The sequence below is a fragment of the Bombyx mori genome, chromosome 23 (assembly GCF_030269925.1).
Source record: "Bombyx mori chromosome 23, ASM3026992v2".
NCBI classification, from domain to species: domain Eukaryota; kingdom Metazoa; phylum Arthropoda; class Insecta; order Lepidoptera; family Bombycidae; genus Bombyx; species Bombyx mori.
In genome coordinates, this window is record NC_085129.1 from 18,487,753 (window position 1) to 18,500,888 (window position 13,136).

The following is a 13,136-nucleotide window of genomic DNA, read 5'->3' on the forward strand; positions in this document are numbered from 1 at the left end:
AAATATTGCGAAATAAACAAATCACTCGGTTCTATTGTTGTGCGGGCTGCGACCTTTTCTTTCCTACCTATTCTAGTGACCTCAAGGGGTCATGCTAGATTCACCGATCGAGTAGGTGAGCTCACGGGGCTGTAACCTGGAGACGTTGCTAACACTAGCCTTAGCAAGAGCAGAGCTTCGCTGAATCTACCACAGGATCGGAAATCGGAAGCGCGACCCACTGAGAAGATACGGCGAAAAAATTCAGTGGACTATGTCTGTGGGTTAATTTATTCGCCGAGCCCTTCGTCGCAAGCGACGGGTTCGACCAGCACGGTGATCGGTGCTTGGGGTATCTAAAAGCAACGATAGTGGATCGGGAGGATCCGAAACGACGTGCTTAGGGCCAAGTCGATTGTTTACCATTTGGTTCACAGGATCGGGTATGTAGATATTGGCGGCCACGACAAGAGTTTTCGTGTCGCGCCGTTTTCTCAGTCGAACTTCATATCGTGGTAAAGATCCGCGTACGAGCTATGCTGATTTGCATTTAATAAAATTATTTATTTCTGTTCATGATGTACTGCCATCTATCGAATAAAAATATATTGAACTCGAAGCAAACCGAGGTCAGGTTCAATGTTTTGCACAGAGATGCCGCTTTAGTCGCCCCTGTCTAGAAAATAAAGAAAAATTCGTGAATGCAGCTGTTTTCAGCTTCATAAAGTTTTAGTTGTGTAGGGGATTCCCTAAATAAACCAAAAATTTGGTATTAATTAGTTTCAAGAAAATAAGAATGATAGGTACTGAGAAACAGTGTCTCAAAAACGACATTCTGATTAAATGACACGGTTTAATTTTCAAAAATTGAAAACTTCTGTGCTGTATCATTAAATCGTAATGTTTGGGCTGAAACTGAGTTCAAATAAATGATTATAAAATATGAATGTGTTAAATGCCTCCAATATCCTGACGGCTTTGATGTTTTGAAACAAGTTCGCTTAATGTAGTTTTTAAGATTCTTCAAAAAATCTATTGAACTCTCTGTATATTCCTTCAATAGGCTGTATAGGTTTTCTTCTTTTTGTCTATTCATTGAACGAATCTAAAAAAAAGAAAATGTCATCAGTGTCCAAAATTGAAAACATAACCTAGAATTTCTACTGAATTTACAGTATAAAAATTAAAAATGAATCTGAATTAGTACCTAACAATTAATAATAATTAAATTTATTTGGGAAAAGAGTAATAAAGCGAATAAAAATGCGTTACTTACAGTATCTAAGTTTACGTCGTTCTTTATTGGGATCGAATGCAAAAAATATACAGGCAGATATACGAAACATCGTTCAAAATAGTTCGTATGCAGCAAAACAAAAGACTGCAAGTTCTATATACCGAACGATGAATATATTTGATAGGAAAACTAAGATGATACAAAGAGAAAGAGCAGCCTGTAACGACGAATACCACTTGTCTGAATACGTTAAAGAAGAAATTGGTTGGCGGACAGCTGACAAAATATTCGACATTAAAAGAACGTTCAAAAACGCTGTAGAACTGGGTAATGTAAATGTTTTCGTTTCTTTATTCCATTAGAGGCTCATTGTGCTGCTCCAACACCTGATTGGTGAGAATCATGATCGATCTCCAGCACCGGTCATCATTCTCGTCGAACCCGTCGAATGCGACGAAGGGCTCGACGAGTAAATTAACCCTCAGACACAGCCTACCGAGTTTCTCGCCGGATCTTCTCAGTGAGTCGCGTTTCCGATCCGGTGGTAGATTCTGCGAAGCACGGCTCTTGCTAGGGTTCGTGTTCGTGTTAGGTCGTAAGGTTTGAGCCCCGTGAGCTCACCTACTAGTTTGGTGAATCTAAAATAACCCCGCGAGGTTACTAGAATAGGTAGGAAAAAAGAGAACTCCAGCAGCATTAATTACAGCAATTATGTACTTACCAGCAGGTGGTAATAATGATAATAGTAATAAAGGTAATAATGCTCCAAGAATTGGATTTAACTATTTATAGTTATTTTTTAGCCATTTTAATTTTAACAATAATAGCATGATGAGAGTATCTAGGTGTGAAAGGTTATGTGGCTTGAACAACGTTGCTTAAAAAGTGACATTTATCTATGTAATTAAAATCAGTTTATTTGGTATACAATTGACAATTTGATGTTTTTAATTGAACCTCAATTAAGTTTACCCCATTGAAATACGCTCGAGAGTTTTCTTTATGATATATTTTCCAACTTTTAAACTTTAAATGGTTCTCCTATAAAGTTGTGTCCCAAAAATCTCGCTTAAGCCTTTCTTTCACCCCTTGATATGATTACAAAAGCATACAAAAGTATATGAGCAGTGCTATTTATAATTCGTTTACTTAGAAGTTCATTGCAGTTCTGTCTCCCGGAATAGTCTCAGACAGTGTCAGACAGTGACAAACAGTACTGAACTTTGGGATGAGCTCCCCTCCATGGTGTTTTCCGAGCGATATGACACATCCTTCTTCAAATGAGGCTTGTGGAGAGTATTAAGTGGTAGGCAGCGGCCTGGCTCTGTCCCTGGCATTGCTGAAGTCCATGGGCGACAGTAACCACTCATCATCAGGTGGGCCGTATGTTACAAGTCTGCCTACAAGGGCAATAAAAAAAAGTTTATTATGTTTCCACAGTATTTTTTGTTGGTATATGTCAGGAGCCTCTCGTGGATATGTATCACGGCATTTCCTGCCGGACAGCGTGGAGAAGGTGACACTGTGTGACACATCCAGAACTCATCTCGATAAGGCAATAGTTGGTGAGGGCGTTCAATATGAAAAGATGATAATGGATGAGGAAAATTTTGAAGTGAGTATGAATCTTCATTGCTATTCGTGTTATGTTGTAAGGTTTTTGAGATTGAGGACGGTCATGTATGGGATAGTGAGAACAGATAAAATGTAGATTGTGAGAATGCAAAGAGAAGTAGTGAGAAGTGCCATCCAATCCACCAATAATGGCACTAGACAATGACCACCATGGCTGATTTTTGAAAACGTAAAATATGTAAATTAATAATAAAAAGTCTAAGACAAATCATATACTATCACCTAATCCTGTGTGAGAAATTCCTCTACAAATTTATATACATAATATATATATTAAAAATGTATATAAATATTATACGAATCAGTTCTTAACATAATGTTTGCCCAATATGGTAAGCAATATTTCAGGTGCTGTCAATTACTCAACGATTGTGCCTCTGAGTCAGTCATGAAGAAGAAAATAGCCATAAGCCTGAAGTTATTAAAGAGACTACAAATTTTCAAGTCACTAAATTGATCGTTTTCCTTTTTATTTCCAGTTACCAGACGACAGCGTTGATCTGCTGGTTTCATCGCTTACCTTCCACTGGGTGAACGACCTTCCAGGACTCTTTGACAGGATAATGAAATGCCTCAAACCTGATGGTGTGAGTTTTCTACTTTTTTAGTTTTACTCTACTGGTTTGTTTTTCTAAGAAAGATAAATAGAATGAATGGTGTGATAATAAAAAGGAACTTACGAAATTATTTCAAATGATTTATCAAACTGCCCAGAATTTTATACTGTATATGGTCTCAGGTGACAGACTTTTTCTAGCCCTTACCATAGGAGTAACAAAGAAGTGAAAAATTTCGACAGCAATTTTGTGATAAGTAAAATAATTTTTACTAATTATTGTATTTGTCACACAAGTATAATAATTGTAAGGTCTTATTTTGTTTTCTATTACAACTTACAATCTTATTTTATTCAATCTTATCTTAATGACAATTCTCGTCAAAATTATGCTTGTCTCGTTCAGGTGTTGCTGGCTTGCACCTTCGGTGGAGACACTCTGATGGAGCTGCGTCAGGCGCTCCAACTGTCGGACTTGGAGCGGAGAGGAGGGGTTTCTCCTCATATATCACCGTTTACCAGACCCACGGACATTGGGGGTTTGCTCAATGCGTGCGTGTGATAAAGCTTAATAATTAAACTGAAGGATATATTAATTATTTTTTGGTGTGTTGAGTATAAGTGTTGTATGTTTTTTGGTGTTACACTGTTAGCCTCGAGGATACGCTTTAGGTTCAAGTATTATAGGATGCAGTTGTAATTAAATTCAGTTCAAGGATAATCATCATCATCATCATTCCTTCCTATTGCCCTCTGCTGGGGTGTAGGGCTCGAATCAAATTTTTCCATTTGCATCGGTTTTGGGCAGTTTGTTCTAGTTCCTCCCGCGTCATGCCCAAGACCCCTAGCTCCTGCTCCATCGAGCGACGCCAAGTTGTTCTGGGGCGGCAAAAATTTGGATTTGTATTCATCACTCGAAATTGTCCGTTCTATTGATGTATATTGTTTTAATATTCAAAAATTAATTTCTATACTATTACTTTATTCCCATCAATTTTGAATATGTATAGTATTTTAATTTAAAAAAAAAACAATGTTAAATAATGAAAATGAACTACCCACCATATTACCACAAGAGTAGATTTTATATAAATCGAGATCCCATGTCCGGATCTGATATAAGTACTCTTCTCCTCCAGTCTAGCTATTCGTCTCTGAAGGTCGTGACCACTTGCATTCATGACTTTCATCCTCATGATATTGTGTTATCTCGACCTCTCTTCGAGCACTCTGAGAGCATTACATATGTTTTTCTTCCAGTGCTGGTTTTACGTTGCAAACAGTGGACATAGACAAAATGACGATTTGGTACCCCAGTGCCTTTGAGTTGATGCGCGACCTAAGGTTGGCTGGCGAGAGCAACGCAGCCCACAATCGTTCGGGACATCTGCCCCGGGACGTGCAGTTCGCTGCCGCCGCCATATACGACCAGATGTACGGGAAGGTGCGTGGTTTTGATGCTAGTATGGTACTAGATACTAGTATGGTATTAGATACTAGTATGGTACTAGATACTATTATAATTATAGTATTAAGCGGTAAGCAGCGGCTTGGTTCTGCCCCTGGCATTGCTGAAGTCCATGGGCGACGGTAACCACTCACCATCAGGTGGGCCGTATGCTCGTCTGCCTACAAGGGCAATAAAAAAAAACTAGTATGGTACTAGATACTAGTATACGTACTAGGCTGTTTGGCAGGAACGCGAGGAGCGGAGTTCGCCGAATTGTTTTATTGTATAATGTTTCTTTGAGGTTTAAACGTATATTAATGCTGGCTTATTATAGCCATCTGTAATGGTGTATAAGTGAAAATGAGACTAAATAGCTTCGAACGTAGCTTCTCGGGTTCCTCCAAAAAGTCCTGAATGCCGGAATTGATCCTCATCCGCTACGATGCTTAGTGCTCACGAAAAAAACTTGACTAGTGGACATCTGCATCAGAAGATGCAGACTGCGTTTTTTTTTACCTAGATGGTTAGACGAGCTTAAGTGGTTACTTGTGCCCATAGACATCTACAACGTAAATGCCGCCACCCACCTTGAGATATGAGTGCTAAGTTCTTACTTTTAACAGTATAACAGCTACCCTCTTCAAACCGAAACGCATGACTGCTTCACGGCAGAAATAGGCAGGGCGGTGGTATCTACACGCGCGGACTCACAAGACGTCCCTATCAGTAGTGATTACGCAAATTATAATTTTGCGGGTTTGATTTTTACAACACGATGTTATTCCTTCACCGTGGAAGTCAATCGTGAACATTTGTTAAGTACGTATTTCATTGGAAAGATTATTGGTACATAACCGCCTGCGGGATTCGAACACCGTTGCGTCGCTAGATACGAATGCACCGGACGTCTTATCCTTTAGGCCACGACGACTTCGCAGTTTTGTCAAATTTAATATTGATTTGACAGGACTTCCCCGAGAGGGGTTCCAGGGGAGTCCCGGCTACGTTCGAGATTATCAATTTCGTCGGCTGGAAGCCTGACCCCTCCCAGCCGGCTCCGATCCAGCGCGGCTCGGGACAGGTTTCTCTGAAGGATCTGCACAAAATCGACGAGATATTACAGAAGACAACCACGATTAAAGTTGATGATGATGATAATAAATAAATAAATTGAATAAAAACATTGCGTGTTCAATTTTATTTGTGTACGCTTAGTGCCTTCGTTTGCCGCTAGGGGCGCTGTTATTTTATTTATTACTTAGATGGGTGGTTGAGCTCACAGCCCACCTGTTGTTAAGTGGTTACTGGAGCCCATAGACATCTACAACGTAAATGCGCCACCCACCTTGAGATATAAGTTCTAAGGTCTCAGTATAGTTACAACGGCTGCCCCACCCTTCAAACCGAAACGCATTACTGCTTGACGGCAGAAATAGGCAGGGCGGTGGTACCTACCCGTGAGAACTCACAAGTGGTCCTACCACCAGTAAAAATACAAATTCATACCAATTTACATACAAATTTGAGTTAAATTTTACGCTATCGAGAACGTTAAAAAATTCGCACGTAGCACTATTGTTAACTGATGATCGGACATGTAACAGTTTTTAATGAGCTGCAGTTGATTTAATCGTGATTCAAGTCTGTACCGGAAAAATAATCAAAATTCGAAATATAGATTGTAACAAAAAAGTTATATGGGTCTTTCTTCTTCTTAATTGTAGCAAATGGCTTCCAGCGACGCCATTGTTGCCAATATGAAAAAAAAAACTAATTATTAAATTGATATGTACATATTATATGAAACGGCAGCGGCTTGGCTCTGCCCCTGGCATTGCTGAAGTCCATGGGCGACGGTAACCACTCACCATCAGGTGGGCCGTATGCTCGTCTGCCTGCAAGGGCGATTAAAAAAAAACTGAATGAGAGTAAGTTGATTAATTTGGGACTTTAATAATTAGGGTTTAAAAATATTAAATGAGATGGATATTTATTTTCCGTTCCGTCCTTTTGAACAGACAAAAGAGACTCGGGATCATACAGCCAAATAAAAGATTTTGTGTATGGTTATTAAGGTAATACACACTGGCGAAGCTTCAATATAAATAATAATAAATAACTGGGAACAAATCACGCACGGTCATCCGGCTCCAAATTAGGATCCCCTGTGTTATGGGCACCAGAGACTGACATACATACTTATCTTCTTCTTTTTCTTCACCTTATTCCACTTAGTGGGGTCGGCACAGCCAATTTTTCTGTTCCATTCTCTTCTGTCAGCCGTTATCTCAACACTCATTCCTCTCTCTCTCTCTCATATCGTCATACACACACTCCATCCATGTCTTCTTCGGTCGACCTCTTCCCCCTCTACCTTGCACTTGCACTACCGTTTCCTTACATCTCCTAGTCACATGCATCTTCTCTCTACGCATCACATGTCCATACCACTGATTCTGAATGAAACAGTTCAAACTCTAAAGCACAATATGAAGCCAGGAAGCTTTTCCTGTACGAACCAAATTTGGCGTTCGCGGACAAAGAATAATATAATATACGAAAAACGAAAAATTAAATTGAGCTCGACTCATATATTTTAATTTTTTAATTTTTTTTATTGCTTAGATGGGTGGACGCGCTCACAGCCCACCTGGTGTTAAGTGGTTACTGGAGCCCATAGACATCCACAACGTAAATGCGCCACCCACCTTGAGATATAAGTTCTAAGGTCTCAAGTAAGTTACAACGGCTGCCCCACCCTTCAAACCGAAACGCACTATTGCTTCACGGCAGAAACAGGCAGGGTGGTGGTACCCATCCGCGCGGACTCACAAGAGGTCCTACCACCAGTAATTGTAACATCGTTAATTACAAAATTAATTTATTTTCCCTTTTCCGTTTACTATTTATAGCACCTGTATTCAGGTGTTATGTGATTATTGCCAACACCGAAAATAAACGTCAAAACAATTATACGATTATAATAAATTAAAGGAGAAACGACTAGCATTTTTGGATTGTTTGTTGAACGTAGCAGCAGAGATGATCATTTTAAATCTAATTAGTTATTTTATTTTATTAAAAGTAGTTTGTGCCGCTGGTGTTTGCAAATCTACAGAAAAGCCAGGTTCGTTTGCATTTTTTTCTTTTCTTTTCCTTATTAAGGGGAAACGATACATGTTTATCTAAAACTCTAATATAGTTATTTACGCTGTATTTTTAATTACGTTAAATATACAGAGCCCTCTGTCTACTTCACAGCTAGCCCCTGGGGGGCTGTCTGTGGTCTACTTACGCATAAATGTTGCGTTGTGGTAAATGAGCGTGGACTGTATTTATTGCTTTTGATATATTTATTAATCCTTATGTGACAAATTAAAGATTGAATATAATAGAAATATGGCCTTGGCGGCTAGAATTGAAAAGGAAAAAGTGTCAGAGCGAACGTCGCATGTTGACACTTTTGACGTTCCGAAATCAAACAAATCTCAACATTTAATGCGGACCTTTTGGCGGGAACGCGAGCAGTGAAGTTTGATGTTGTGTGATTTGTTTTATTTTGTTTATTTAGTGTTTCTTCACGTTTAAATGTGTAATAACGGTGGTTTACTAACTGTTTAGTACCTGTAAAAGTGCACAAATATGGAAAAATGAAACAAAGCCGCTGGATGTAACTTCTTGGGATCCTCCAAAAAGTCCATTGAAAAAATCTCAGTAATTGACCACCATTTTACTGAGATTATATTTCATTCCATATCATCTCTTCTTATTTAATTGATCCAGTTGTCCAGACCCCAGTTGATTAATGTCTCAAATTAATCAAATTCAGTTCATTTCATTTCACTCCATATTATCATTTTTCATAAAAATAAGAATATTAATTAAAACAATACATGACCTAAAGGTCTTAGTTACCAGGTCGTAAATACCTTAAAAAAAGACATTTAATGCCAAAGTCGAGTTCATAATTACAATGTTATAACCTGAACAGTTTAAACAGTATTGTATTTAATACTCATAGTCATAGTATAAATGGAAGAGTTTTGAGGTATTTGCATGTTGTTCAATCATGCAAAAGTCGACTAATCGACTACTATGTGTTCAGTGCGAGTTTTCCAACGTTCTCGATAGCGTAAAAGTTAACTCAAATATGTATGCAGTTGGAACAGCGCCCCTAGCGGCAATCGTTATAAAAACTCCATACAAATTAGAGTTAACTTTTACGCTATCGAGAACGTTAAAAAATCGCACTAAGCAAACTGTCGAAATTTAGTAAAGAGTAGTTAGAAATTTAGTAGTAGTAGTAAAAATGACATGACCGGCCAAACGCCAAGTGTTTCTGTGTTCATTGGTTCTTAATTTTATGTACAATCCAGCAATAGAAAGGACTACGCTAGGAGTTTCCCTCCGAGATCAATTCAGAAATGAGGAGATTCGCTGGAAAACCGTGGTAACCGACATAGCCCAAAGGATTGCAGCGTTGAAGTGGCAGTGGGCAGGGCACATTGCTGATAGAGTGGTAACGAACTTCAATTGGAGCGTGGTCGCCAGCCATTCGGACTAGGTCCTACCAGCGGTTATGTTCTCGGCTCCCGTTTAGCACCACCCAGGGCTCATTGGTCACTTGTGCGGAAAGCATCAACTCCGTCAAGCATCAACTCATCAATTTTAGCTCAAACGTGCTTAAAACTATTTATATGATTGAATCTAGCGTTTTATGATTGTCATTTCTATATATTAATACGTGAAGCAAAAACTTTGTATCCCTTTTTACGAAAATTGCGCGGACGGTGGAGTATGAAATTTTCCACACTTATAGAGAATATAGAGAAGAAGTGCACAATGCTAATATTTTTTTAAAATAATGCATAAAAGATACATTAAATCAATAAAGAAAACATTACACACACTACATACCGTGTATTTGACGCACACACGCATGCATACTATTTATTGTCAAACTTTTGTTCTTGACGTCTGTTGTCAAATTGAGATTAAATATTGTTTGTCTTTGTTAATATTTTTTATAGTGTAGTCTTGGCGAAATTTGTGATTATAGAAGTATAAAATACAATCACAATAGTGTACAAACTTACAATTCCAGTTAATTATAGTCGAATTTCGACTACTGCGGGACCACTAGTTATTACAAAATTTACGTGACCACGAAAACTATATGGTACACGAAACATCGGAAATAATGAAATTTCGAGATTAAAGCCGTATAATTAATTTTGATTGTGTCTAGCACTCGCGGCGATAACCTAAGAAAATCAGCTTAAGCCTTAAATGATATATTAGGTTGGGGAAAAGTTTCTTCGCATTTTTTAAGAAAATTCACAATATTTTTTAAAATAGTATATTTACATGACGATGTACAGGGAAGCGTTGATGGTACAAGACCGCGCGGGAGGCCACCAATGCGGTGGACCGACCAAATTAAAACTGCAGTGGGAGATCCCCTAAATGAGTGCAGTAGAATGGCCTCGAGCAGGGAGAGATGGCGCGACATCGTGAGACGCAACAAGTCTGCCCCTTCCAATACTACATGACGATCACGACCACTCTGTCAAGGGTGACACGACTGAGAAGAAGAAAATATTTACATTTAACTAAAGTATGTAGGTACCATTTTGTTCGATAACTTTTTGCCATCTTGTAGGTAGGGACATGATCCCATTGCTATAGAAATTTTGGGACTTCTGATCAAAATACCGCGACAATTGGTTTTGGCAGTCATCTCGTAATGTTAACCTGACACTGCCTAAAGAATTCTGAAGATACCGAAACAGGTGGAAATCTGAAGGTGCAAGGTCAGGACTATACGGCGGATGCATTAAAACCTCCCAGCCAAGCTCTTAATTTTTGCTGAGTGGCTAACATGTGTGAGGTCTAGCGTTATCATGATGAAAAACCACACCCCTTCTGTTGATTAATTCCGGCCGCTTTCTCTCAACTTCTTGCTTTAATCTCATCATACATTTTCCTAATTTGAATTTGGAATTAGGTATCTATTTTAAAATTTAAACTTTTAATGATACCAAAACCAGCCAGATACAAATAGTATAGCCAAAGAGATTTTATTACAAGTTGATACATACTACAATGCGAAAAGACTTTTTCCCCAACCTATTAGTATGTAAATATTAGTATAAAGTACCAAGCGTCGGAATATCGACTATTAACGTAGTTTGATTATAGGTATTAGGTAGATAGGGTAGGTATTAGGTATCCTTAACGCACGCATTTATAACCTATTTAATAAGTTAATAGCACAAATAGCCATTTAAAATTAATTTGCCGTGAATTTAGCATTGATTTTTGTATTTTAACTACAGTTTTATTACTGGTGGTAGGACCTCTTGTGAGTCCGCACGGGTAGGTACCACCGCCCCGCCTATTTCTGCCGTGAAGCAGTAATGCGTTTCGGTTTGAAGGGTGGGGCAGCCGTTGTAACTATACTGAGACCTTAGAACTTATACCTCAAGGTGTGTGGCGCATTTATGTTGTAGATGTCTATGGGTTCCAGTAACCACTTATCACCAGGTGGGCTGTGACCTCGTCCACACATTTAGGCAATAAAAAAGAAAGTTTTTTTATGGTACTTTTTTTTCAAAATTCTTTTAGCAATTTTAGTAAAATACGTGAAAATATGCTCAGCACTAAAAGGGTTAAATAATTTATTGTAATTATCAGTTGCCAGGAATTCAATACGATTAGGACGAGAACACAACGGACGACCTGTAAAGGTTACAGTGCGTGTTGTAAACATCCCGAAATCGGCCGTCGAATACGAGATTAAAAGCACAAGTAAGTCTTATTTTTAGTCTGCTTTAAGTGTCGTGGAATGTCAAGTCCGAACCGACTTGCGCGTGTTCGGAAATTAAGGTTGGCAGCACTACGTGAAATGTCAATGTCAGTTGAGTTTGAGCGGGAATTTAAGAGTGTCGTTTGATGAATAATAATTAACCTCGCACATGTCATATCGGATCCTCCCGAGTTACTATCGGTTCTTTTGAGCATTCCGAACACCGGTTACCATTCTCGTTGAGTCCGTCGAATGTGACGAAGGGTTCGTCGTGAAAATTTATCCACCGACACAGCCCACTGAGTTTCTCGCTGGATCTTCTCAGCCGGTCGCGATTGCGATCATTGCGAAACAGCTGCTCTTGAATTCTTTCTGAGGCATTCGGGTACCCGTTAACGTCTCCCACCTCTCTTGGCTGAGTCCGTACTCGCCCGTCTGCCCTGGTGAAGCTAGAAAACCCAAAGAAAAGACCTCACTTTTAGACTGAAGACCGGTACCAGTAATTCCAGTATTAAATCTATTTCCATCCGATTGATGCGTATAGATTTTGATTTGATTATTTATTAATACCGTGTTCTATTTCCGTGGCTCCTACGTAATGAAAGCCCACACTCTCCTCCATATGGATTTGAATGCCATAACAACGGTGGTAGACCATATTTCAAAGCTGGCACGGCACCGCCGTCATCCTGGTCACTTCTGCCGCAAAACCTGTTTCAAGAGTACAGCAGCCGTCACTACAGAACCTTAACAGGTTTCACGGGTTCTTGATGTTTCGGCGCTGTTATTACTCCTGGTGGTCGATCGCAGCCATTCTCTCACTATGACCAATAAGCTAGACCTGGAAGTTGTAGAGGATTTCATTTATCTGGGCTCCGTCATAGCTAGTAATGGATCCTCTGAAAAGGACATTAGAAGGCGAATTGGTATGGCAAAGAGAGCTATGTCCCAAATGGACCGTGTTTGGGCGGACAGAAACATCTCCAAAAAGCAGCTCTTCACCTCCCTCGTCTTTTCCATTTTTCTCTACGGCGCAGAGACTTGGACTCTCAAGAAAGCCGACCGCCAACGCATCGACGCGTTTGAGATGTGGTGCTGGAGAAAAATGCTCGGGATTCGTTGGACAGAACATAGAACCAACGAATCCATTCTTACCGAGCTCAAGATTCCAATGCGCCTCAGCACTACATGCCCGCGAAGGAGTTTCGAGTTCTTTAGACATATCGCCAGAAAGAGAGGTGACAATCTGGAAAAGCTGTTGGTGACAGGCAAGGTATGCGGGAGAAGGCACAGAGGCAGAAATCCAATGCGCTGGTCGGACTAATACGCTCCACTCTCAATACCTCAGTCCACGTTGCTATCCACACAACCGAGGACAGGCAGGAATGGCGCAAGATGATGCAGGAGAAAGTTATTAGAGGAGGCCACGACCCTCAGCAGTGAGGATTATCGACGCAAGGAGGAGGATTAC

At 39.6% G+C, this 13,136-nt stretch overlaps 2 protein-coding genes across 3 annotated transcripts in view; both read left to right on the forward strand.

Moving 5' to 3' along the window:
* The first annotated feature begins 715 nt into the window (after positions 1-715).
* Positions 716-6,040, forward strand: LOC105842276 (arginine-hydroxylase NDUFAF5, mitochondrial). The gene is made up of 6 exons (XM_038019504.2): positions 716-1,543; positions 2,680-2,831; positions 3,331-3,438; positions 3,814-3,959; positions 4,668-4,851; positions 5,825-6,040. Exons 1-6 carry the CDS (start codon positions 1,243-1,245, stop codon positions 6,020-6,022), a joined length of 1,089 nt encoding a protein of 362 aa, XP_037875432.1. The 5' UTR covers positions 716-1,242; the 3' UTR covers positions 6,023-6,040.
* Positions 6,041-7,868: 1,828 nt separating this feature from the next.
* LOC101741928 (uncharacterized) overlaps positions 7,869-13,136 on the forward strand; it is a 30,067-nt gene continuing 24,799 nt past the window's right edge. The window contains exons 1-2 of one of the 2 annotated variants that reach the window (XM_062675363.1): positions 7,869-7,984; positions 11,554-11,667. In XM_062675363.1, the coding sequence (XP_062531347.1) occupies positions 7,900-7,984; positions 11,554-11,667 (199 nt within the window). In that variant the 5' untranslated portion in view covers positions 7,869-7,899. The remainder of the gene's footprint in view (positions 7,985-11,553; positions 11,668-13,136) is intronic. The other variant, XM_062675364.1, reaches the window with a different exon arrangement.